The following is a 22,214-nucleotide window of genomic DNA, read 5'->3' as shown; positions in this document are numbered from 1 at the left end:
GTTACATACTCCTAGTTTGCAGGGAAGGCAGCTTGCATCTCTAAAACGGCTTTCTTCAAAGCAGCCTTATCAAGAAGCATCAGACTCAACTTTGGGTCGATTCCGTAGTCGTTGAACACTCTTCTGGAGTCGGATTCTCTGGTCTGGTTCGTGTAGTCGAAGTATCCGTGATGAGCTGCGTTTTGCTCCAAAATCTCGTCTTCATAATGGTAGTAGTCTATAGTATCGGCAAGAGGCTGTTGTTTTTTCGATTTCTTGGCCGACGGAGTCTCCTCGAGCTCCTGGTCGATCACCGACGTGACCAGTTTGTACACACGCGACGGAATCAGGTAATAGTCGAAGTTGTACTCGGAGTCTGCGTTATCTGCCTTTTCGATCTCTTCCTGGAGCATAGTGTACATTGGCGGGACGGTTTCGACAGGCATATTGATGAGTCTTTCGCTCACGATGAGTCCGACACGCGACTTGGATGTTCCGGAAAGCAACTGGCGCAAAACAACGTTGAATTGCGGCTTCTTGTTGGTTTTCTCCAGAAAATACTTAATCATGGCCTTAATGCTTGGTTTGGACAGATTATCGGTCAAACTGATCACACTGAGCACAAAGAACGGATCCGACTCCTTACCGTCGGTCTTGATGGTTGTTCCAACATGGCCCTCTGTGAGAAACAGGTCGGTGATCTCAGAAATCGAGAAAAACGCCGAGTCCTCGCCAAACAGCTGTCTAAGGAAGTTTTTAGTAGCATGGAAATCGATGGCCGGATTCAAGTCGAAAAAATCAAAGTCCACGTTCACCATTTCCTGTTCTTCCTCTTCCTGTTCTTCTTCTTCGTCGGTCGACGAGACGTCGATGTCCGACAAGTCGTCGTTCTCGAGTTCCTCTTTGGTACGCTTGGACATGATTAGATGTTATTTTTCAGTATTTTTTTTTTAATCAAATTTTTTTAAGCCGCACCCATGTCGTTTCCAGGATATTCGAGCGATTCGGACTCTGAACCGCTGGATCTGGGCAGAGTTGCTCCGGCACCCATTGTGGAGACACGCACAGTTGCTCTGAAAAGCCAGCCGGCAAAAAAACGAACGTTTACCGGCAACATCGAGACAGAAGTGATGGACGCTCTACAGTTTGAAAGAAACAAGCGGTTGTACCAGTCACAGCAGCACCATTCGAAAGCCACCAAGGCACAATTGCAACAGATCAAGAAGAAACGCAAGTCGAAGGGCGACCCGGCCGAATTGGACGGCGAAAATCAGTACAAAGGTCCCTGGGCCTCGTATTCAGAAAGCGAAGACGACGTTTCCGACCACCAATCAGACATCGAGTCCGAGGAAAACGCACAGTCTTCAGAGTCCGAGGACGACACACACGAGGAAACAACAACGTTCCACGGCGACTCGGAATTAGACTATCTTGGAAGAACGTATCTCCATGTTCCAAACGACGTTGATACAAATCTACGTAAAGAGCCAGGGTCTCAAAGATGTTATGTTCCCAAGAAGAAGATTCATACGTACGCCGGCCACGCAAAGGGAACTCAATGTATCCAGTTCTTCCCCAACAGTGGACATCTGCTACTGTCTTCTGGAAACGACTCTGCTATCAAACTATGGGACGTTTATCATAAACGCAAACTGCTTAGAGGATTCTATGGACACATGAAGCCTGTGAAATGCGTGGACTTTAACTCTGTCGGGACGCAATTTCTGAGTTGTTCGTACGACGAGACAGTGAAGCTCTGGAACACAGAAACAGGCCAATGTCTGTTTCGCAAAAAGCTGTCAGGCATTCCAAATGTCGTCAAACACAACCCAAACGACGATAACGAGTTTCTGGTGGGCCTGTCGAACAAGAAGATCGAGCACTACGACATCCGCACCACAGAAATCATTCAGACATACGAACACCACACGGACGCCATCAGCAGCCTGGAATTCATCAACAACGGCGAACAGTTTGTGTCTTCTGCCAATGACAAGTCGCTTCGGATCTGGGACATCAAGGTCAACATGCCCATCAGACTGATGGCGGACCCGAAACAGTTCTCAATGCCTTTTTTGAAAACACACCCAAGAGGAGAAGCATTTGCAGCCCAATCGTCAAACAACATGATCCAGACGTTCACAACTAGCGTGGAAGATAAGTTTAAACGCAACAGAGACAGATCGTTTACGGGCCACAACTCCGCCAACTATTCAATAGGTCTATCGTTCACACCGGACGGAAGAAACATTATGAGCGGCGACTCGCACGGATTCGCCTTTTTCTGGGAATGGAGATCGGCAGAGCTCATCTCCAAACTCAAGGTCAGCACAAAGCCCATCACATGTATCGATGCTCATCCCCAAGAAACCAGCATGGTGGGACTGGGCGGACTCGATGGCAAGATATATTTGTACGATTGATGTGTAAAATTATGCATAGAACGAGACAGACTTGTTCTTTCTGGCTTGCACCTCGCTGATTCCTTCCACGAAATCTTCATGCTTTATCACAGACTGTCCGTTTCTCAATGCAATCATTCCCGCCTCCACAGTAACAGCTTTCAACTGCGCACCGTTGAATTCGTCTGTAGAACGTGCAAGCTCTTGCCAGTTCACGTTATCGTCGCACGTCATCTTCCGGGCGTGGATCTGTAGAATCTGGGCTCTTGCCTCCTCGGATGGCAATGGGAACTCGATCTTTCTATCCAGTCTTCCAGATCTCAGCAAAGCAGGATCCAACGTATCCACTCTGTTGGTAGCGGCCAGCACTTTGACTCTATCGTCGGAATCGAAACCGTCCAACTGGTTGAGCAACTCCAACATGGTTCTCTGCACTTCTCTATCTCCCGACTTGTCCGAGTCGAATCTCTTTGTTCCAATGGCGTCCAACTCGTCGATAAAGATGATGGTTGGAGCTTTTTCTTTGGCCAGTTCGAAAGCATCACGAACAAGCTTGGCACCGTCACCAATGAACATCTGCACCAATTGAGGAGCAGCCAGTTTCAAAAATGTAGCGTTCGATTGAGCGGCACAGGCTCTGGCGAGCAATGTCTTACCCGTACCTGGAGGACCGTACATCAATGCACCTTTCGGAGGCTTGATACCCAAGTTCTTGAACTTCTCGGCCTGCTGCATTGGCAACACGACGGCCTCCACCAATTCCTCCACCTGCTTGTCAAGACCACCAATGTCTGCGTATGTCTCTGTTGGTTTTTCGTCCACCTCCATCGCTTTGACTCTGGAGTCGTATTCTGCAGGCAATTGATCCAAAATCAAGTACGAGTCCTTATTGACACCAACCAGGTCTCCTGGCTTCAACTTCTCCGGCTCCACAAGTCCAATGAGCGGCAAAAACACCGTTTGTCTAGTAGAGGTCTTGATCACGGCGGATTTGCCCACTCTGGCCGCATCGAGATCGACGTTGGCTCCCTCCTCATTGGCCTCTGCCTCTGCCTCCATGTCCAGCAATTCGACCACGTTACCAACCAGGTACGGTAATTGCTTGTTATTCTTGATTTTCAGCTTGTTGTCCTCGATCTTTTGCACCATGGCGATCTTCTCGTGTTGCAAACGAAGAAGCTCAGACCGAAACAAACGGATCTCGTTTTCCATCATTTTTGTCCGGTTGACGAGATCGCCCGTCGACGAGTTCAGGATCTCTTGGTCGATCTCCAATTCTGGCTCGTTTTCTAGTTCCTCCAGTGTCGACATAATGATATATAAGATGAAAATATTATTTCTTTGCCACCCTGAAATGGACGCGCGTCGATCGACTTTTTACGATGTCGACGGTGTCGATATCCTACAGCTTACTTCGATCAGATGTATCCTATTGACACGTAAGGACTATACAATAACGCCTAGATGATTGTGGTGTTGACTGCGTTCTATAAGGGCGGCGTAGTACCTCTAATTTTTGAACCAGCCTATTTCTTCAACTCAGCACTGCAAGTTAGTACAAAGAGATCATGGAAACCCGTAATACTCACCTCAATTTCTTGGTAAAATCGTCTTCGTTATCGTCGTCATCCCAGCTCTCGTCCCACAAATGGTCCTGTTGCACAGCTCCCAGCGACTTCTCCTCGGTCCAGTCTGTCGTTAGTTCAATGGCGTCCGACTCAAAACACTTACCGTCTTCTGGGAAATCTTCAAATTCGTCGTCCTCCTCCAACGTCTTGATCGTTTTCGATGGCTCCTTCACGGTTTCTGCCTCAGACATTTGCAATCACTAAAAATCGATAATTATCTAATTAAACAAATAATTCAGTTGTTACCTAAAATAATTCATCTTTTAGCTTTTCCCCCCATTTATGATCCGTGGCAATGTCTGAACCAAAAATTCGTGCCGCATTTGCTGATTCCCGCCGACCGCTCTCCAAATCAAAGGGCCAGCTGCTGAACATGTCTCCAGTGGTCACCTCGGCACTTTATACCGCATTCCCGATAATCTATCTGCTAGATAAAGCATTAGCCTTTGTCACTTGGACAAACAGTGATCCATACTCAAACTTCATCACCATCGCAATTTACGTCATGGTGGTCAAATATTGGTCCGTTGCATCCAATACGGTCCTTGCTGCGCTGATTGCTCTCACTGTTTGCGTCATCTGCTGGTTCCTAACGACCAGCATCGAGGACATGAGATCAGAAGACGAACCTCCAACGGTGGAGGAAATTATCGATACCCTTTCAAATATGCAGGCACGTTTCCAATGCTTTGTGAAGCCTCTCGAATCGCTTGCTATTCGCTCCCGCTCAGATGTCTTCAATCTTTGCTTCAGCATGGTGGCAATCACTCCTTTCTACATTTGGATCATGACCCGGATATTTAACGTTCGTTGGTTTCTGCTTGTTGTCGGTGTGTTTGCACTGTCGTTCCACTCGTCGTGGGCGTTGGCCACCCGTCACCTGATCTGGAGAAGCGTCTTGCTCCGCAGAATCTTCATTTTTGCTACGGGACTCAGATTCTCGCTCGAAGACAAAGACGTCGAATTATCCGTTTTTGGAGACTTCCAGGTGTCGGAGGCTGCACCAGGGAAAACGATCGAGTTCCGGGTGCTTGAGAACCAGCGCAGATGGGTGGGTGTCGGTTGGTCGGAAATCATGCTGCCATTCGAACGGACATCTTTCACATACGAAAATCTGGAAAAGAGCTGCGACTCCCTTGACAAGTTCCAGTTCCCCAACCTTCCCCAGAAACAGTGTCGCTGGAAATGGCTTGAGGAGTCCTGGAAGAGCGACAAGTCGTTCTCCCATGGCAGTGACTGGATGTACTACAACAACAACTGGGAAGATCCAGCCACAGAGGACTCGCTAACCAAGTTCACAAGATCACGGCTCTGGAAACGGCGTGCCATCGTCGTTCTCGACAAGGACCATAGCCAGTAGTTCGATACTGGTGGTGTACGGGTGCGGTGTACGGAAGTATCGCCCTTGCGTTCGTTCCCGACACAATTTTCTGCAAAAAGTTTTCGACAAAAAGTTGTCGTGTATAGAGGAGGCTGGGGAAATTCATAATTGAGCCGTCAAAGTGGGATATTTAGTTGAGACTCGTTACATCAAACGTGTTTTTCAGACTATACGCTCTTCGAACTATCTATTGACACGCAAAACCCGCTTTTTCCCGCGCTTATTACCTGTTTTTGGGTACTCCTGAATCCCCCAGTGGCGCAAAGAAGGACGACCGAAATATTGGGCGGTGCACGCCTAACAACATAGAAACGATATGGCACCGGACATCGTGGAGACTAAAACCAGTGGACCGAGCGAGCCGTATTCGGTGGACCGGATTCGTCTTGAGGCCATTGAGAGTCGCCGTCAAGATTGTGCCAAAATAGTTGGTGAACGCAAGCGGAAGCTCGCCGAGCTGTACTGCGTTTCACGACTTCCGCTTTTGCCCATTTCCAATGACCAGGTGCTTCAAATTGAAGACAAGTTGATGGCCTTCTTGGAGAAGAATGATCTCGAGAACGGACGCGAGTTCAATATTGCCATTCTTACTCACGAGAACCAAAACAGAAGACCATCACCACCTCAGAGTCAACCACAATCGGCCGATCTTTTGGAATCAAAAGAACCGGCTTTGAAGAAACAAAAGACAGACAATGCGACCGAGCGTACAGAGTCAAGTGTTGAAGAAATTCAGAAGAAATCAGCAGAGCCTGTGGCTACTGTTTCCAAGAAATCAAACGATTCTACAAACCAGGACAACTCGACGTTGTCATCGCTGATCCATCTATACGAAGCAACGCAACAACCCCATCGTAACGATGAGAAGTCTAAGCGCGATCTGGATTACGAAAATGTTGATATTGACAAGCTGTTGATCATGCTACTTCCCGAACTTAAACCACACAAGATACCAGAAGCGCGTTCTTTGACCGAGTTGTACTACCACCAGCAGACGTTACAGCTTCCAAAGCTTTTGCTAAGGGCGCACAAATCGTTGACCACCGAGTCATACGAGACCGCGTTAGTCGAAGGAAAGATATCTGTGCTCTACTCGAGAATGGAGGAGTTGAAACGGAAACACAGCTGGTCGCTCAGGCAACCCAAAAAGAGCATTGATCCATTCCTCGCACGCAGTAAGAAAACACACTGGGATCATCTGCTCTCTGAGATGAAGTGGCTTTCGACTGATTTTAAACAAGGAAGAAGATTCAAGATGGTTCAATCTTACTACATTGCCGAAGCAGTGAAAGAGTATTGGAAATATGGAAAAGTCTGTTGTATCAAGAGAAAGCAGATACGACTTCTCAGTGACGAAGAGATCGAGAAGATCATGAATCCACAACCATCGGCGATCGAGGAACCAGAAAAGCCCGAAGAACCCCAGGAACCTGCGATCGAGTCGGAGCAAAAATCAGAAGCAGCTAGTGAAGCGATCGAGTCAATCACAGTTAAACCAGATACCGAGGAAGCCACTGAGGCACCGGTCTCAGAACCACAGGACGAGGTTATGGTTGATGCTCCTTCTGAACAACCAGCTGCTGAGACAGCTGAAAAAGAAGCTCAAGTTGTGACTCCTGAAGAACTTATCAAGCAGGCCCAGTCTGCTTCAGCAGAGTCTGAACCAGCCGCTGTTTCAATCGATCCATCTCTCTTGCTGAGTTTTGACGATCCTGTGTTCACTCCTGATCAGTATGAGGAGGCGAAATCTAGAGAGAAGGAAGTGCAACCTTTCAAATTGTTTGCCGATCTCGACCAGTTCAACAAGGCAGATGTTTCTGTGGTTGACAATTTAGCAACGTATTCTCCGTTTGAGGATTCGGAGCAAGATCATTTGATCGAGAAGTACGATTACGGCCACATTTCTGCGATGCTGCCTCCGACAGACGAAGAGCCAGAGTGGCAGAAGGTCATTCTCAAGAAATCGAAGGATGCTGATAAGCACAGTGTTCCTTATCAGAAAGGTTTGTTTGCACCAACGTTTAGAAGGTTCAACATTTTGAAGCCTCCTGCTCCTCCTTCGATCAAGAACTTGGAGCTGAGAATTCCTACCATTTGGCTTCCGCAAGATGACAAGTATTTGATCAAATACGTTACAGATTTCTCGTTCAACTGGAACATTATCTCTGCTCATCTCTCAGCCAGAGCTACCAGAAGTTACACTTCGAACATTGAGAGACGTACGCCATGGCAGTGCTTTGAGAGATACATTCAACTGAACGACAAGTTTCAATTTTCAGACATGAGAGGAATGTATCCATTAGCAGCTAAGGAATGGCTTGAGGCTGCTCATAAGGTTCAGATCACGACAAAGAGACGTATCTCCCCGCTGGGTGTCGGTATCGAGTCCATTCAAAGAGGACACAGACGTCTCAGATGGGGATCGATGTTCGATGCAATGCGTAAGCTGATGAAGAAAAGAGAAAACGTTCAGAAGCCATCTCAACAGCCAAGAAAGAATAATGTTGACGAAAAGAAGATGGACACACCTACTCCCGAGCAATTGTCGAAACTCAAGCACGAGAGAGACCGTGCGATCCAAGAAGCCTATGCCAAGGGTAACGGAAACACTGGATTCACAAGATTGCGTGTTCCTCAGAATGCTCGTCAATTGTCAAACAGCGCCAGAAAGTCTCCGTTCCCTACTAACGGACAGGCCAACCCTGTTGCTGCTGCGGCTGCGGCTGCGCAATCAATCAACGGTAGACGTTCTGCGGTTCCTACCAAGCTTCCGGCTCAGGCTGGGGCTTCTCCACACGCTCAGCAAGCACAGATCAGATCGAACAGTCCTCAGCTTTACCAGCAGCAAATAGGCCAAGGCCAAGCAGTGGCTGGAGCTCCTCAAGGAACTCCCATTCCTGAGCAAGTCCAGCAGTTGATGTTGCAGAGACAACGGCAGATGATCCAACAGCAACAGCAAGGATCAAGACAAGGAAGCCGACCACCACAGTCGGCGTCGTCTCCAATGGAGTCTCCTGTTTCCACGCCTACTCCTCAGCAAGTTCTGCAGAACGCCGGTTCAGCCGCTCCGTCTCCGCAGAGCTTTTCGCAGTTGCAACTTCAGCCAGGCCAGACGCAGGAGCAGTTTGCACGTCAGCCTGGATTCTCCATGCAGCCAATAGCGGGCAGCAGCTCGTCGCCTCAGGACGTGCATGCGAACGGCCAGATCTCGCAGCAACCACGGAACGGCTCGAGAGTGAACTTCACCACGTCGCAGGTGTCTGCGATCATCAACCAGATCCAGACCCAGAACCCCAACCTTCCTAAGGAGCAGGTCACGAGACTGGCGGTGGCGTACCTGGCTAACTACCAGCAGAACCAGAACCGTTCAGCGGAGCAGGGAGGACAGCAGCCGGGCAAACAACCATTGGCTCCGTCGAACGGAGGCGCAATTGCCGGTCAATTGAGTACTCCTACCAAACAGACGTCTACTCCGCAGACGGCCCAGGCTCTGACACCACAGCAGCTTGCTCTGTTTGCCAACAACCCTAATCTGACTCCGCAGCAACGCAAGCAGCTTCAGGCGTTGCGCCAGCACCAGCTGCAACAGCAGCAGCGGCGGCAGCAGTTTGTGCAGGCGGGCGGCGAGCCGCAGACTCCGGGAGCTGGAGCTGCGCAGCAGGCCCAGTCTGCGCCCACGAGCACCAAGAAGGTGAACTCGTCCTCTATCACGACACGGTTTTCTCCGCAGCCAGGAATCAACGTTGTGCCAATGGTGAACCAGCCAGGATCGTCGGTCGCTCCGTCGGGCAACAACAGCTTTGGGTCCTCGCCGTCGATGAAGAACGTGAGGTAGGACGATATGTATAATAGTAAAGCATAGCATACTGCAAATTACAATGTTTTAAATCTATCTATACAGTCCTTGCGGGAGGCTAGATGGAGATGGTAGCCACTCCGGTGACCTCTTTAGCTGTGCTGTTCTGCTCGTAGTCGAATTTGTACTTGATCTTGGCCGAGCTGAAGGCCTCGCCGTTCTTGTGCTTGATGACCACTTTCTGGGTCACTGGGGCCGATGATGGCGCTATCACCGAGCCGGAGGGAGGCTCCATGGTGAGCTCGAAGGCCTTAGTCACGGCAATGGAGAATTGCGGCTTGGACACAGGGAAGATCGGAGACGTGTTGGAGAACTTGAACGTAAGCGACAGAGGCTGTTTGTGGTCCACGACGTAATCGATCTTGACGTCGCCGCTGGTCACAAGGTTGGTGGCAGCGGCCGGCGCAGAGACCGACGAGAAGTCGAACTGGAACGGGTCCAGAGCAGCCGGCTGTGCTGGAGCGGCCTTCTGCGTCGTGGAGAACGCAGACAAAATGTCCACGGACGGCGACTGTTCTCTGGTGGTGCTTGGAGACCCGAGCAGGTTGATGGCACCAAAGTTGCCCAACGAGCCGGCACCGGTGATGTTGGAGCTGGAGCCGGTCTTTGGCTCGAACGACAGTCCACCCAGGTCGCCAAGGAGATCGGCCATGGCGTCGTTGGCGGTCGGAGCAGGCGCGTTCGACGCAGCAGGTGCAGGCTCGTCGTCGTCAAAATCGATCAGGTTCAGTCCGCCGCCGCCCGCAACCTTGACCTTGGATGCGTTGGCCACGTCGCCCTGTTTCAGGAGATCGGCCTTCTGCAAAATGGAGTTGATCTTGTCGTTGAGACTCAGCAGCTTGCCAACCTGTTCCTGGTCGTCGGACTCCTCCTGAACGAGAGTCTGCAGTTTTGGCTGGGCCACTCTCAAGGAGCTGATCAGCTCGGCAATAGTCTCGTCAGATGGGTCGAACGTGCCGGTGTTGGTGGCATTGTTGAGCATCTCGTCCAAAATGCTGGCCTTTCTGCTCACTTTCTCCACGTCCTCATTGACCCTGTTTCTGGCCTCGTCCATGGTCTCGTCGTGCTTGAACCCAGACATGATCTTCATCAAGTCGTTGGCCTCCTTCAAGTCCTGCGGTCTGCCTCTTCTCACGAGCTCCTGCAACTTGGCACTCTGGGCAATTCTCTCCTCCCGTTGAATCTCGTCGATCGACTTGATGTTGTCGCTAGGGTTCAGAACAGCAGCGTCCTCCTTTCTCACCGCCGGGAACTCGTAGCCCTTGCTTCTCAAAAGACGATGCATATCTCTAATGTACCCCAAATCCTCCTTGTATCTCGAGGTCTTGCAAATGGTCTGGACCCATTCGGCAATGGTGCCCAAAATGAGTCTCTGTGTTCTAGAGTAGGCTGGAGGTGGCCTTTCCGGGAACCGCTTCACCAGCTCGTTCAAGAACTCTTTTCTCGAAATCTGCAAATGGATCGGGTACCCGCAATTCTTCACCAGGTAATCAAGCAACTATGATGGTTAGTGGGGGGACCTAAAAATACCTACCGAAAGGGCCAGCTCCGAGACCTGCGGGTCTCTGCTGTTTATGAGCTTGACAATTGCCACGGTGGCTTCGCGGGGACTTGGATGTTAGTACTGGGATCGCATATACTTACAGGTTCCCTTGTTTGTCGTTAATCAGGTCGCATATTTCAAGGTTGAGAGCGGCATTCGGCTCGTCCAACGACGGACGACAAGCACGATCTAAAAGTTAGCGGACACGGTTGAAAGTACGTACGTATTCTTCTGAGAAGCTTGCCGCTCGATCCCTGCAATGAGGACAGAGATGACATGGTGGTGTTGGTCGGAAGAAAAGATAAGTGTGGCAAAAAAATATCGACGCGTCGCGGCCGGTGTGTAGCGGTCGATATTTTTAGACAAGTAATTGTGGGGATAACATTTGTATTGAAACAACAGGTCAAACAACACAAACTTTGTTGTTTGCGATAATCGGCATCGCAAAACCGATGGAGCTCGGGTAGCTCGCAATTTTTTTTGCGCTGATACCCGTTGCAACAAACATAGAATCCCGACGCGGGAAACGAGAACCGCTAATTCTTAGTCATATGTCTCAAATGGGGCAGGAACCGCTGGGCCTTCGGTGTTCTCCTACTTCTTAAGCGGTTAGCAGAAATGTGGGAGTCATCTGGCGTAGCATCTTGGAATACGTTTGTCGTTTGATCTTTGTAAATTTAAACTGGTTGTGTAAATATCTCTCCTTGTTTGCCCTATTCTCCTTCTTTTGGTTGCAATGCCCAGTTTGAGCAATTGGCTATCCAAAAAAGACAACACGATCCGCACAAGGAACATTGAGCTGGAGGTCTGTGTACTGGACTCCACCATCTTCCTCAACACCGATACAATGACTCCTATCCGGGGATGTCTTGTTCTACGGGTTAAGAAGAAACAGGTGGAGATCCCTTGTTTGACAGTGAAGCTCATAGGAAAAACAGACATCAATCACAACATTGAAACGCTAACATATCAGAACCGCAACTGGTCGTGCGGTTTACTCGAAGGGGGCACCTATTACTTCCCCTTCCAGTTCCTCTTGGACGGAGACTCCCCCGAGTCCCTGAGCCACTATTTTGCTAATGTTACCTACGAGTTGCAGGCCATTGTTCGCGAGTCAAAGGCCATAGCAAACATCCAAACGTGCTCTGTGAAAGTGCAAGTGATCAAGTGCGCTGAGATTCTGGAAATCGACGACTCCTTGGCTATTGGAAATTGGAGAAATTTAATGATCTATCGTATGGCTATTGACAACAAAAGAATTGCTCTAGGAGGCAAGCTCAATTTCCAAGTGAGATCGATCCCAATTAGACCAGATTGCTACAACATCGTCAAGCTGACCATCGCCTTGACCCAGGCCACCCGACGCTCCACCAAAGTCACCACAGAGAGAATAATATTGCACACATGCCAGATTACAGACGACTATTTAGAGCTGTCCTTGCCAATCGAGCCATCCTACACCAAGTTTAACCGGATCACCGCCCTGGTACACCCATCGTGTATGATTTCGGACTCTGTTGAGCTGTTCGAAGTCACCCACCATATTGAAATGGCTCTCACAGTAGAGCAGCTGGAGACAGACGAGGACATAACGCTACGTCCTCCGCCAAGTGCCAAGTCTACCCACGACACAGAGGACGAGTGGATGATCTCCAACGCGCCGATTGTGAACGAGATGGGGATGAGCCAGAACAAGCGAGTTGTGCTGACCATGGTGACCAAGCTGCATCTATTGAAACAGGAAAGCGTTCTTGGGACTCAGCCGCCTCCGTCGTACAGCGACACGCTAGATCTGCCGCCAGAGTACAAAGTGCACTCCTAACATCATATGCTCATCCACGAGTCCAAGTACAAAAGCTGGTCCTTTTCCGACTCGCCTATCGGGCTAATCACCCGGTAATTATCGCTAATGGAGAAGATCTGGTCGTTCTGAGGCGCATAGATATCTTCTCCCCTGACCTTTCCTCCGCCCGCTTCCAACACGCTATTCCATGTTGCTTTGTAAAGGTTGTTGACCTTGGCCAGTTTTTCCTCATATTCCAGCACCACGCACAACGATCTGATGTCCGACAAACTGAGCTCCACAGAGGTGACTCCACTCGAGCCGATGAATTCGCTGATCGCCTCAAGCGTTGGCAGGTCATTGTCGTGCGACACAGGATACGAGTACTGTTCCGTGTCGAGTCCACCCTTTTTGAAACACTGCGGGTGGGACCTCGACGCCACAAACCTCCATATCACAATTAACAGAGAATCAATGAAATCCGAGTCGAGCTCGCTATCTGTGAACCACGGTCCTCCCGTCACCTCGATCGATGGTGTCAGGTGGTACAGCATGTAGATCTTTCTCTGTGGGTATTTGACCGACTTGACCGATTTGATGTACGACTGACTCTCCAACGACTTGAGACATCTCTGCACAACGTGCTGGTGCAAGTTAGTCTTTGCCTTGATCGTCTTGGTCCAAATACCTTCTCTTCCTGCCGCCTCGATATAAGAGTACACCATGGCCTCGTCGCTGGACATGCTGTTGACCTTGACGGCCTCTGCTTCTGTGATTGGCTGGAACAGCACCTTTCGGTCTTTGCTTTCGAGCAGTCGCACTATTCCTCTGTCAAGCAGATCCTGCACGTATTTCATCAGCTCCTGATTCGATTCCTGGCCGGTGATTTCAAGCAGCTCTTCCTGTGTATACGACGATTTTCCCTTGGCAAGCATTTCTCTGTGCAGCGCAAGACACGCCTGCGAGAAATCTGGCTGTTTGTCCAGGAAACTGGACGCCTGTTTGGTGCTCATGGTGGATGTGGATTTGGAAATATTTTTTTGGAATTTTTTCTCTTGGTGCATAATGAGACGGATCTCGATTCCCAGCGACCACGAGGCCGAGGACGAACCGAGCACTATAGGGAGGCCTGTTTTCAAGAGCCGGAAGCGCAAATTGGGCGCTAAACGCAAGCTCTTTGCGAGCGAGGCCGAGTCGACCATGGACGTGGACGAGCCCGAGTCTGGAGTACGGGTTGTGCGCAAGAATAAGGTGAAGATGGGCGTTTCCACGGAACCCAGTGGGTCTGGAGGCGAGAAGAAAAGCGTTTTAGAGGTGCTGAGCCGGTACGAGACGGTTTCGGCCGATCCAGAGCCCGTCGTTGCTGCGGAAGCTCCAGTGACGATTCCAGACGAGCTGCAAATAAAAGAGCTGAAAGAGCGTCGGTACCGCGCGCAATTGGACCGGCTCGGCGAGCAGAAACAGCAGGATAACGACGAGGACTACGACTCGGAACACGAACACAAAACCAGGCGGGACCTGGACGAGGACGGCGACTTTGACGTGGACCTAGACGACGCTTTTGGGGACGGTCGACTCGCAGTCGGGTCGAACGAGGCACGGCTGCAGCGACTGATGCGGCAAGACGAGATCGAGGAGGCGTTGTACCATGCACAGCTGTCGGAGGACGAGCCGGAACTGGACTACACGAGCGAGCGCGACAGGCTCAAGGAACGCATCGAGAGCCTGCAAAAAGTGGAGAGCACAGCCAGGCAGCGCAAAGAGTCATTGCGGGAGCAACTGGCTGATTTGGCCGCGCAGCAAAGCGACATTCAGCGCGAGCTTGATCTGTTGGTTCAATGACGACATTGCAGGGCACCAAGGACCCGGACAGGTCCGAATCGGGCTGCATGAATAGAGAAACAATTGGTGGCACCCGTTTTTTTCGCGGACGAATAGCGTCGATTTCCCAAACCGGTAATTCGTCCTTGGTGCGCTTAACTTTGTCGGGGAACCCGTTTGGAAAATTTTACTGGTGACTCAACGTATAAATAGCAGACAGATTAATTCACAACATGTCTATGTTCAAAGTTGTACAACGGTCGTACTCAAATATGTCCAAAGGTTTGAAGCATTTAGTGTCCATTTCGGATCTCAGCACGTCCGAGTTTGCCTCGCTGGTGGACCGGGCCGCATACCATAAGAAACTGATCAAGTCTGGAGAGCCTGTTGGTTCTGAGATCAGCGACGCCTTGAAGGGCAAGCTGGTGACTCTGATGTTTTCCAAAAGATCCACAAGAACCAGAGTCTCATCGGAAGGTGCAGCGGTGTATTTTGGCGGACACCCAATGTTCCTTGGTAAAGACGATATCCAGCTGGGTGTGAACGAGTCGTTGTACGACACCACCAGAATCATCTCGTCCATGACGTCCTGTATATTTGCGCGTGTGAACTCGCACTCCGAGATCCAGCAGCTATGCCAGCACTCGTCCGTGCCGATCATCAATTCTCTTTGCGACACCTACCATCCGTTGCAGGCCATCTGCGATATCCTGACGATCAAGGAGACTTTCGGCGAGACCAAGGGTCTGAAGCTCGCATGGGTGGGCGACGCCAACAACGTGATCAACGATCTGGCCATTGCGGCCCTAAAGAGCGGAATCAGCGTGTCGATTGCCAATCCTGAAGGAATTACCATGAACCCAACCATTTTGGAAGCTGCCAAGCTTGTCTCCGAAGAAACAGGAGCCACGCTCGAAACCTCGCACGATCCAAAGAAAGCATGTAAGGATGCCAACATCATCGTCACCGACACGTTTGTCTCGATGGGAGAAGAGGCCCAGAAACAGCAGAAACTCAAACAATTCGCATCGTTCCAGGTGAGCTCCGAGTTGACCAAGCTGGCAGCAGCCAACTGGAAGTTCATGCATTGTCTGCCTCGTCATGCCGAGGAGGTGACGGACGAGGTCTTCTACGGCAAGAACTCGATCGTGTTCGAAGAAGGAGAAAACCGGCTGTACGCTGCCATTGCGGCCATCGAGCACTTTGTGCTACCTAGTAAATAAATAAAGCCTTAGAAAAAATTAATTATTTTTACCCAGTGTCCCTTGTTTTGATTTGCAATGGCGCCGGATATTTCTGTTCTTGCCAAAGTCAACGACCTGCTCCGCGACCAGGACGATCTTGACAGACTGCCGCTTCTGCGGGACGACCTGAAGAAAGAAAAGGCGTCGATAGGGTCCCAATTGAAAATCGAGTGTGATAAACGGATCGCCAACATCACCTCGGTCCTAGAGAACTTGCAATTGTCCAGCAAGGACCTTAAGCATCTCAGAGACAACTTAAACAAGGTCGAAAGTCTGAGACAGCAGTCGATCTCCAATATTGACAAGTATGAGCTGTTCGACAAGTCGTCGGTCGTTTATTCCAACTTTGAAAAGGTTGTGGCCACATACACAAGTTTTGTCCAACTCGAGGAACGCCTCGACGTCGTCGACAAGCTGCTGGACAGAGAGCTTCCTGAAAACGACTACTTCCCAGAAGACTCTCCCGCAGAAGGTTTGTTGTTGATCCACTACGAGCTGAACGGACTGCGAGATCTTAAGGACGAGCTCACGCAATTGTCCGAGTCAAGTCGAGCCGGGCTCCGAAACGTGGTGATGCAGTCGTTTTCGCGCCTGGACCATGTGATTGCCAAGTTCGACCACATGTTGCGACTCATTGTGGACAATTTTGTGAGCATCATAGGGTGCTCCAATTTTGGACTTATTGTCAAGCTGGTCAAGATCTTGGAGTTTGAAGAGCGCGAGGATTTGAGATTGCAGCTGATGGACCATTTGATCAGTCAGTCCAAGAGCAGCGAACAGTCTGCCTTGAACAGACTGGCGACCTACGTGAAACGGACGTCTCCACGTAACTACAAACGGCTGGTTTATGGGTTTTTCCGCGAATCCATCGAGACCAGTTTCGATGCAATTGTGCAAGGCTCGGACCCTAACGAAGTTCTTGCTATCATCGAGGAGAACTACTACGAGATTCTCGTTGCTTACAAAGTCGGTGCTGAGCGCGGGTTCCCGGCTAACTGGCTATTTTTCAACAAAGTCCTGGGCTGGTACCAAAACAGTTTGCGTAAAGTGGTCAAGAAACTGCTTGACGACCCGACTTTGCCAACATCTTACATTGTGCGTGTTTTGACGTTCGATTACGACAACGCCCAGGCCATTAGAGAGAAGTTCGGTCTCACCAAGAAACAGGTAGAGCCGTTTGCACTGTTTACTGTTGACGAGCGTCAACGGTTGCTGAACGAGTGTCTGGAGTTTAACGTCAAGAAGACGCGTGAATGGGTCGAGAACGCGTTTGTTCCCGCGCTCAATCTGTTTGCCTCGATGGACAGGGAGCCCTCCGACTCTTCAGCCGAGAAGCTGGGAATCGAGATGGCCCAAACTCTCATCGAAATCTTCCGGTCCAACGTCAACACTTTGCTGGATGCCGGAGACAGCCCAATTTTGCTGGAGTATCTGCAATTTTTCTGTGTGCAAGTGCTCCGCCAGTTTTACGATAGATGGGTTGTGGTTCTCGAGCAAGGTGCACAAAGATGGACGGCTGCTGCGGACGCTGCGGATAACGAGAACGTTGGCTGGCTGCCCCGGTACGTTACGATTTTGGCCAACGACTGTGTGCGGCTGATGAACGGGTTGGAGTTGCAGTTCAAGGAGGTGGAACAGATGGTGCACTCAAACTTCCATCCGCAACTGCAGGATATTCTCTCTCAAGGATCGCAACACGTGTTGAATCTGGGAACGGAGTGTCTGGTGAAGCTTAACGGGTTCATTGTGGTGGAGTACGAGCCGTATCTGCAAGAGGTGTTCACCAAGAGATGGTACAAGAGCGACGAGATGGTCACAACGTCTCTGCAAATCGTCGACTCTTATCTGGTGCCACTGAAAGAGTACCTGGACGCAGAGCTGTTTGAATCGCTGTTTGAACTGGTCTATGACACGTACTTGCTGCACTACTTGCAGGCACTCAACACAGGAAACAAGATCGACACCAAGAAGTTCGAATCGGTCATCGAAAGAGACGGTCATCTGATCAACACGCAGTTCTCTAGCTACATCGACAACACACAAATCATCGAGGACCACGTTTACATATTCGACATCCTCATTTATCTGGTGAACTTCGAAACAGAGCAGGACTACACAGACGCCTGGCCGGGCTATCTGGAAGTGTTCAACGACCTGCCTCCGGACTTCTTAAAGGCTGTGCTCGAGTGCAAGCGCATGAAGGACAGCAAGATACGGTTCATCGTGGATGAGTGCACGCATATCTCGCGCGAGTTCACGCGCGACAACATCACCCCGACGTTCATGTCCAAGTTTAAAGTGTAACAATGCCCCCCGGTGTATTCATTCTCTACGTAGAAACACTATAGTCACCACTAACCATCCGCTTTCCAGTTCCTTTTTCACTGTAGCCAGTCCGTCTGTTGATTTATCCCACGCCGCGCCGAAAAGTGACTTGATTGCCACGTCCGCGTTTGCCGAGTCCACGCTGTGTGCGTTCACAATGTACTTGTACTTTGAAGACGTGTTTGTGAGTTTCTGGAGAATTGTCTGTACAAACTCGGAAACATCGCCTTTGAACTCTGTTTGAAAGTACTCCTCGAGCGTTTCGCGCTTAATTGGCTGTTGTTAGAGACTCAATCTCCAATAAAACTTACCAGCTTGTCGCCATTCACCAGATCAATGTCTAATTCAACCATGGCCATCTTTACACCATCTGGGTTTTCTAAAATTTCATATTCTTGTCAAATTTAAAGATAATTTACGTCAGCATTAATATCGCACGTGCGATAAGTATAAATTTACTGCTGCCTAAACATTTTACCTGTCGATGTCTTCAGCTCCTCTTCTTCAAACAAGTAAGTGTCATAACCAGCAGCGCTCGGTAGAGCACGTCGCGAAGTTTACCGACGTGTGTTTACCGGAACGCTGGCCCTGCAATTCTAACTGTTAGCTCCTGGTAAGAGAATCGCTCTGCCAACCAGAGTCGAGCCCAAAGTGTTTTTCGCCAACGAGAGAACGTTTCTCTCGTGGTTGAACTTCACTGTCATTCTGGGCTCGCTGGCTATCGGATTGCTCAACTTCGGTGATAAGGTGGGTAGAATCTCAGCCTCTCTGTTCACACTGATTGCCATGGGAACCATGGTTTACGCATTGATTACATACCACTGGAGGGCCAGTGCTATTAGAAGACGTGGATCCGGACCGTACGATGACCGGTTCGGCCCAACCATGCTGTGTTTCTTCCTGCTGATTGCGGTGATTGTAAACTTTGCCCTAAGAATACGGGCCTAGGCTGTAAAATGGGGACATTTTGGTCCTTGAATAACGAACTAAATAGCGATAATCAAAGTCATTAGAAACGCGCAAATGCCGTGTACTGTGCTGGGCCCCATCAGCCATTGCAACCATATACTCCTATCCAGGCCGTGCTGTGACCGTGACTGTCACTCCTGACACCACCCCCTCGCACCGGGACAATAATTTGTAAAGTTTTTCAGGCGAAAAAAATTAACATCTTCAACAAAATGGTAAGTACCACCAACCTGCGAAATACTAACATATGCAGTCTGACGCCATCACTATCAGAACCAGAAAGGTCATCACCAACCCGCTGTTGAACAGAAGACAATTTGTCATTGACGTGATCCACCCAAACAGAGCCAACGTGTCCAAGGATGAACTGAGAGACCAGCTTTCTGCCTTGTACAAGGTTGAGAAGGACTCTGTTTCCGTGTTCGGATTCAGAACCGCTTTCGGTGGTGGAAAGTCCACTGGTTTCGGTCTTGTTTACAACTCTGTTGCCGACGCTAAGAAATTCGAGCCATCATACAGACTTGTCAGATACGGTCTTGCCCAAAAGGTTGAGAAGGCTTCGAGACAACAAAGAAAACAAAAGAAGAACAGAGGTAAGAAGGTCTTCGGTACTGAGAGAAAGGCCCAGAAGAAGGCTGCTAAGAGAAATGCTGATTAGAGAGATGTAATTTAAAGAGGTTAGCACGTATTTGAGTAAAGCTAGTAGTGGTTTGAAATGGAGTCGTGTTTATTCACCTTTCGGTTTTGATTGATACTATTTAAATTCGTCCTTTCTTCTCCTTGAGCGCCTTGACTTGGTCCTCCAAAGTCTTGAGCTCCGATTGTAAAGTTGCCAGATCGTGGTTCAATCTGTTCTTCTCGGTGTGGATGTTTTGCTTCCACTGCTTGAACCGCTGGTCCTCGTTTCTCAGCTGCTCTGCAAAGTACCGCTTGATGCGTCTTTCTTCCTCGACAAACTTTGGGTTGCTCGAGAACCGGTCAACCTTCTTGTCCAATCCTGTGGTGCTGTCGGAAGACGATGGAGCATCATCTTGCATTTTGAGCGTACGGAACGTCTCGTAGTGGAGCTCCTTGGTCGAGAGAATCAGGTCCAGCATGTTGGTTCTCAGGATCAAGCTTCTGAGCTTTCTGAAGTCGCAGTGCTGGTCGTTCTCCACGTCCACGAATCCCCATGGGTATTTTCTTCCTCTCACAAACGCACCGTCCACCTCGAACTCCTCCTCGGATCCGATCACGCTGAATGGCATCGACTCGATCAACTGTTTGGCGTGCTCCGAAGCAGCTTGGTCGTCAGCCTCAATAGGAGGCGAGTAGATCCGAATGTCCTGGACCTCGATGATCTCCCTTATTCTTTTCTTGAACTCGATCATCTCGTTAGGAGTCAGGGTGTCGGCCTTGGCGATCACCGGGATCAGGTTAGCACGGGTCCCCAACTTCTTCATAACCTCGATGTCCAGAGGCTTTAATGTGTGGCCAGTTGGACGGATAAAATAGAGAACAGCGTGAACACGCAGGTCCTTGCGGCTGGCACGCAAAGGCTGGGTCTCCTGCTTCAAGAACGAGTGGTGTTGGTCGTCAATGAAGTCGATGATCGGCTGCCAGGCATTCTTGTTGTTGACATTGTCGCCAAAACCAGGGGTGTCCACAACGTTCAGATTCAGCTTGAAGTTCTTCTCCTCGAGCTCGGCACGCACAATGTCCACCTCGACGGTCTTCTTAATAGGCAGTTCAAGACGGTTGCGCAGTTCTGGGTGTGTTTTTAAACTAGTTTGGAACAGAGTGTTGATGAATGTTGTTTTTCCAAGTCCAGATTCTCCAGCAAGCATGATGGTGAAGGTGGCCCCTTCCTTCGACACAATCTTGTATCTAGAAATGTTAGTCGCACATGTATTGTATAACGTACCGTTGGTTTGGCAAATTCGTAACTCCGATTGGCTCTAAAGCAACTTGTGACATGGTAAGGATACTTGTACAAAATTATTCGACGCGTTTTCTAATATTATTCCAAAACAGGGGAACACAAAAGAACAGTCGGCGGTGCACGGGTGTTTCTGTTTTTTTAGCGAGAGTGCGATTTTGCAGCTCTGGTTTTCTCTAAAAGACGTACATTCTTTTCGTCAATAGACCAGATCGTTTATGTCTAAAGTCCTTACTCCGTACCTGCGCACGCTGGCTAACTCCCCCGAGAAGTTCACGACCGACGACTTAGCCGCCGCTCTGACGCTCGTGTTCCAAGGAAAAACCAACGACGTCGAACTGGCCTCGTTTCTCACTGCATTCAAGATCCGTGGCTTTGAGTTCGATTCTGAGTACATCGCAACCGCTGTCGAGACCATTCTTAAGTTTTCCGACATAATACCCGGCCACACGGTCGACCCAGACGGATATATCGACGTTGTCGGCACCGGTGGAGATGGACAGAATACTTTCAATGTGTCGACATCGGCCGCTATAGTGGGAGCAGGAATGGGACTCAAGGTGAGCAAGCATGGCGGTAAGGCAGCAACCTCGTCGTCGGGTTCTGGAGACTTGATGACGAATCTCGGCGTCCAGCTACATAAGGTCGACTCCAAAAGCGTGCCAGCGATTGTTTCGTCATCGACGCTGTGTTTCCTATTCGCTCCAGCGTTCCACCACGGCATGGCCAAAGTGGCTCCTGTGCGGTCCAGTCTCGGTATTCCAACAATCTTCAACATCTTGGGTCCTTTGCTGAACCCGATTCCTATTAGAAGCCGGATCCTGGGTGTCTACACCGAGTCTCTTGGGAAAATATATTGCGAGGCTGCCGTAAAACTCGACAAGAAAAGTGGGAGAGCTCCAGCAGACACAATGGTGGTGTTCGGTGAAGTGGTTCTGGACGAAATAGCACCAATTGGCTATACAAAGGTTTGGAAGTATAATAAAGAAACAGACAAGATTGACGAGTTCAGACTCCATCCATCGGACTTTGGATTACCAGAACATTCTCTCGACGTTGTCAAGTCGGGTACTCCAAAGGAAAACGCAGAAGTGCTCACAAAAATTCTCACCAACCAAGTGGACCTGTCACCTGGTGCAGATCCTATAGTTGACTACATCCTAATGAACGCTGGAGCCTTGGCCGTGGTTTCTGGTCTCGCATCTTCCTGGAAACACGGTGTTGAGCTGGCCAGAGAAAGTATCAGCTCCGGAGCCGCCAAGAAGGCTCTCGACACATTCGTGGCCACCGTCAACGACATATAGATATATCTGATTATGTAAGCTAATTTTGGAAAACGGTGCTACAGAGGACGCGCAAGAAAAA

At 49.7% G+C, this 22,214-nt stretch overlaps 19 protein-coding genes across 19 annotated transcripts; 10 read left to right on the top strand and 9 right to left on the bottom strand.

The window, feature by feature from the left end:
• Positions 1-11: 11 nt before the first annotated feature.
• Positions 12-899, bottom strand: OGAPHI_001494 (uncharacterized protein; the record flags this gene model as incomplete). Its single annotated transcript, XM_046202261.1, has 1 exon — positions 12-899. The coding sequence occupies one exon, from the start codon at positions 897-899 to the stop codon at positions 12-14; it is 888 nt and encodes a 295-aa protein (XP_046063636.1).
• On the top strand, positions 547-2,970 carry OGAPHI_001493 (uncharacterized protein; the record flags this gene model as incomplete). The annotated part of the gene is made up of 3 exons (XM_046202260.1): positions 547-874; positions 970-2,325; positions 2,432-2,970. The coding sequence occupies 3 exons, from the start codon at positions 547-549 to the stop codon at positions 2,968-2,970; spliced, it is 2,223 nt and encodes a 740-aa protein (XP_046063635.1).
• OGAPHI_001492 (uncharacterized protein) lies at positions 2,412-3,692 on the bottom strand (the record flags this gene model as incomplete). Its single annotated transcript, XM_046202259.1, has 1 exon — positions 2,412-3,692. The coding sequence occupies one exon, from the start codon at positions 3,690-3,692 to the stop codon at positions 2,412-2,414; it is 1,281 nt and encodes a 426-aa protein (XP_046063634.1).
• Positions 3,322-3,849, top strand: OGAPHI_001491 (uncharacterized protein; the record flags this gene model as incomplete). The annotated part of the gene is made up of 1 exon (XM_046202258.1): positions 3,322-3,849. The coding sequence occupies one exon, from the start codon at positions 3,322-3,324 to the stop codon at positions 3,847-3,849; it is 528 nt and encodes a 175-aa protein (XP_046063633.1).
• Positions 3,850-3,949: 100 nt separating this feature from the next.
• On the top strand, positions 3,950-7,044 carry OGAPHI_001488 (uncharacterized protein; the record flags this gene model as incomplete). The annotated part of the gene is made up of 3 exons (XM_046202255.1): positions 3,950-4,183; positions 4,368-5,365; positions 5,700-7,044. Coding segments are annotated over 3 exons (2,577 nt in total), but the record flags the coding sequence as incomplete, so codon positions are not given.
• OGAPHI_001490 (uncharacterized protein) lies at positions 3,967-4,200 on the bottom strand (the record flags this gene model as incomplete). The annotated part of the gene is made up of 1 exon (XM_046202257.1): positions 3,967-4,200. One exon carries the CDS (start codon positions 4,198-4,200, stop codon positions 3,967-3,969), a length of 234 nt encoding a protein of 77 aa, XP_046063632.1.
• On the bottom strand, positions 4,508-4,765 carry OGAPHI_001489 (uncharacterized protein; the record flags this gene model as incomplete). The annotated part of the gene is made up of 1 exon (XM_046202256.1): positions 4,508-4,765. The coding sequence occupies one exon, from the start codon at positions 4,763-4,765 to the stop codon at positions 4,508-4,510; it is 258 nt and encodes an 85-aa protein (XP_046063631.1).
• OGAPHI_001486 (uncharacterized protein) lies at positions 7,045-10,750 on the top strand (the record flags this gene model as incomplete). The annotated part of the gene is made up of 2 exons (XM_046202252.1): positions 7,045-9,221; positions 9,547-10,750. Coding segments are annotated over 2 exons (3,381 nt in total), but the record flags the coding sequence as incomplete, so codon positions are not given.
• OGAPHI_001487 (uncharacterized protein) lies at positions 9,305-10,531 on the bottom strand (the record flags this gene model as incomplete). Its single annotated transcript, XM_046202253.1, has 1 exon — positions 9,305-10,531. The coding sequence occupies one exon, from the start codon at positions 10,529-10,531 to the stop codon at positions 9,305-9,307; it is 1,227 nt and encodes a 408-aa protein (XP_046063629.1).
• Positions 10,751-11,525: 775 nt separating the features above from the next.
• On the top strand, positions 11,526-12,611 carry OGAPHI_001485 (uncharacterized protein; the record flags this gene model as incomplete). The annotated part of the gene is made up of 1 exon (XM_046202251.1): positions 11,526-12,611. The coding sequence occupies one exon, from the start codon at positions 11,526-11,528 to the stop codon at positions 12,609-12,611; it is 1,086 nt and encodes a 361-aa protein (XP_046063627.1).
• A 2-nt stretch (positions 12,612-12,613) lies between these two features.
• OGAPHI_001483 (uncharacterized protein) lies at positions 12,614-14,967 on the bottom strand (the record flags this gene model as incomplete). The annotated part of the gene is made up of 2 exons (XM_046202249.1): positions 12,614-13,982; positions 14,660-14,967. 2 exons carry the CDS (start codon positions 14,965-14,967, stop codon positions 12,614-12,616), a joined length of 1,677 nt encoding a protein of 558 aa, XP_046063625.1.
• OGAPHI_001484 (uncharacterized protein) lies at positions 12,852-14,414 on the top strand (the record flags this gene model as incomplete). Its single annotated transcript, XM_046202250.1, has 2 exons — positions 12,852-13,117; positions 13,505-14,414. The coding sequence occupies 2 exons, from the start codon at positions 12,852-12,854 to the stop codon at positions 14,412-14,414; spliced, it is 1,176 nt and encodes a 391-aa protein (XP_046063626.1).
• On the top strand, positions 14,627-15,616 carry OGAPHI_001481 (uncharacterized protein; the record flags this gene model as incomplete). The annotated part of the gene is made up of 1 exon (XM_046202247.1): positions 14,627-15,616. One exon carries the CDS (start codon positions 14,627-14,629, stop codon positions 15,614-15,616), a length of 990 nt encoding a protein of 329 aa, XP_046063623.1.
• Positions 15,073-15,477, bottom strand: OGAPHI_001482 (uncharacterized protein; the record flags this gene model as incomplete). Its single annotated transcript, XM_046202248.1, has 1 exon — positions 15,073-15,477. The coding sequence occupies one exon, from the start codon at positions 15,475-15,477 to the stop codon at positions 15,073-15,075; it is 405 nt and encodes a 134-aa protein (XP_046063624.1).
• Positions 15,617-15,673: 57 nt separating the features above from the next.
• On the top strand, positions 15,674-17,941 carry OGAPHI_001480 (uncharacterized protein; the record flags this gene model as incomplete). Its single annotated transcript, XM_046202246.1, has 1 exon — positions 15,674-17,941. One exon carries the CDS (start codon positions 15,674-15,676, stop codon positions 17,939-17,941), a length of 2,268 nt encoding a protein of 755 aa, XP_046063622.1.
• An 18-nt stretch (positions 17,942-17,959) lies between these two features.
• OGAPHI_001479 (uncharacterized protein) lies at positions 17,960-18,321 on the bottom strand (the record flags this gene model as incomplete). Its single annotated transcript, XM_046202245.1, has 2 exons — positions 17,960-18,214; positions 18,274-18,321. The coding sequence occupies 2 exons, from the start codon at positions 18,319-18,321 to the stop codon at positions 17,960-17,962; spliced, it is 303 nt and encodes a 100-aa protein (XP_046063621.1).
• Positions 18,322-18,446: 125 nt separating this feature from the next.
• On the top strand, positions 18,447-19,589 carry OGAPHI_001478 (uncharacterized protein; the record flags this gene model as incomplete). Its single annotated transcript, XM_046202244.1, has 3 exons — positions 18,447-18,474; positions 18,570-18,880; positions 19,185-19,589. The coding sequence occupies 3 exons, from the start codon at positions 18,447-18,449 to the stop codon at positions 19,587-19,589; spliced, it is 744 nt and encodes a 247-aa protein (XP_046063620.1).
• Positions 19,590-19,689: 100 nt separating this feature from the next.
• On the bottom strand, positions 19,690-21,627 carry OGAPHI_001477 (uncharacterized protein; the record flags this gene model as incomplete). The annotated part of the gene is made up of 2 exons (XM_046202242.1): positions 19,690-20,797; positions 21,092-21,627. The coding sequence occupies 2 exons, from the start codon at positions 21,625-21,627 to the stop codon at positions 19,690-19,692; spliced, it is 1,644 nt and encodes a 547-aa protein (XP_046063619.1).
• Positions 21,068-22,153, top strand: OGAPHI_001476 (uncharacterized protein; the record flags this gene model as incomplete). Its single annotated transcript, XM_046202241.1, has 1 exon — positions 21,068-22,153. One exon carries the CDS (start codon positions 21,068-21,070, stop codon positions 22,151-22,153), a length of 1,086 nt encoding a protein of 361 aa, XP_046063618.1.
• Positions 22,154-22,214: the final 61 nt, after the last annotated feature.

The sequence above is a fragment of the Ogataea philodendri genome (assembly GCF_020536065.1).
Source record: "Ogataea philodendri strain CBS6075 chromosome Unknown scaffold11, whole genome shotgun sequence".
NCBI classification, from domain to species: Eukaryota; Fungi; Ascomycota; class Pichiomycetes; order Pichiales; family Pichiaceae; genus Ogataea; species Ogataea philodendri.
Note: the sequence above shows the minus strand (reverse complement) of the source record. Positions and strands in the feature narration are given on the sequence as shown.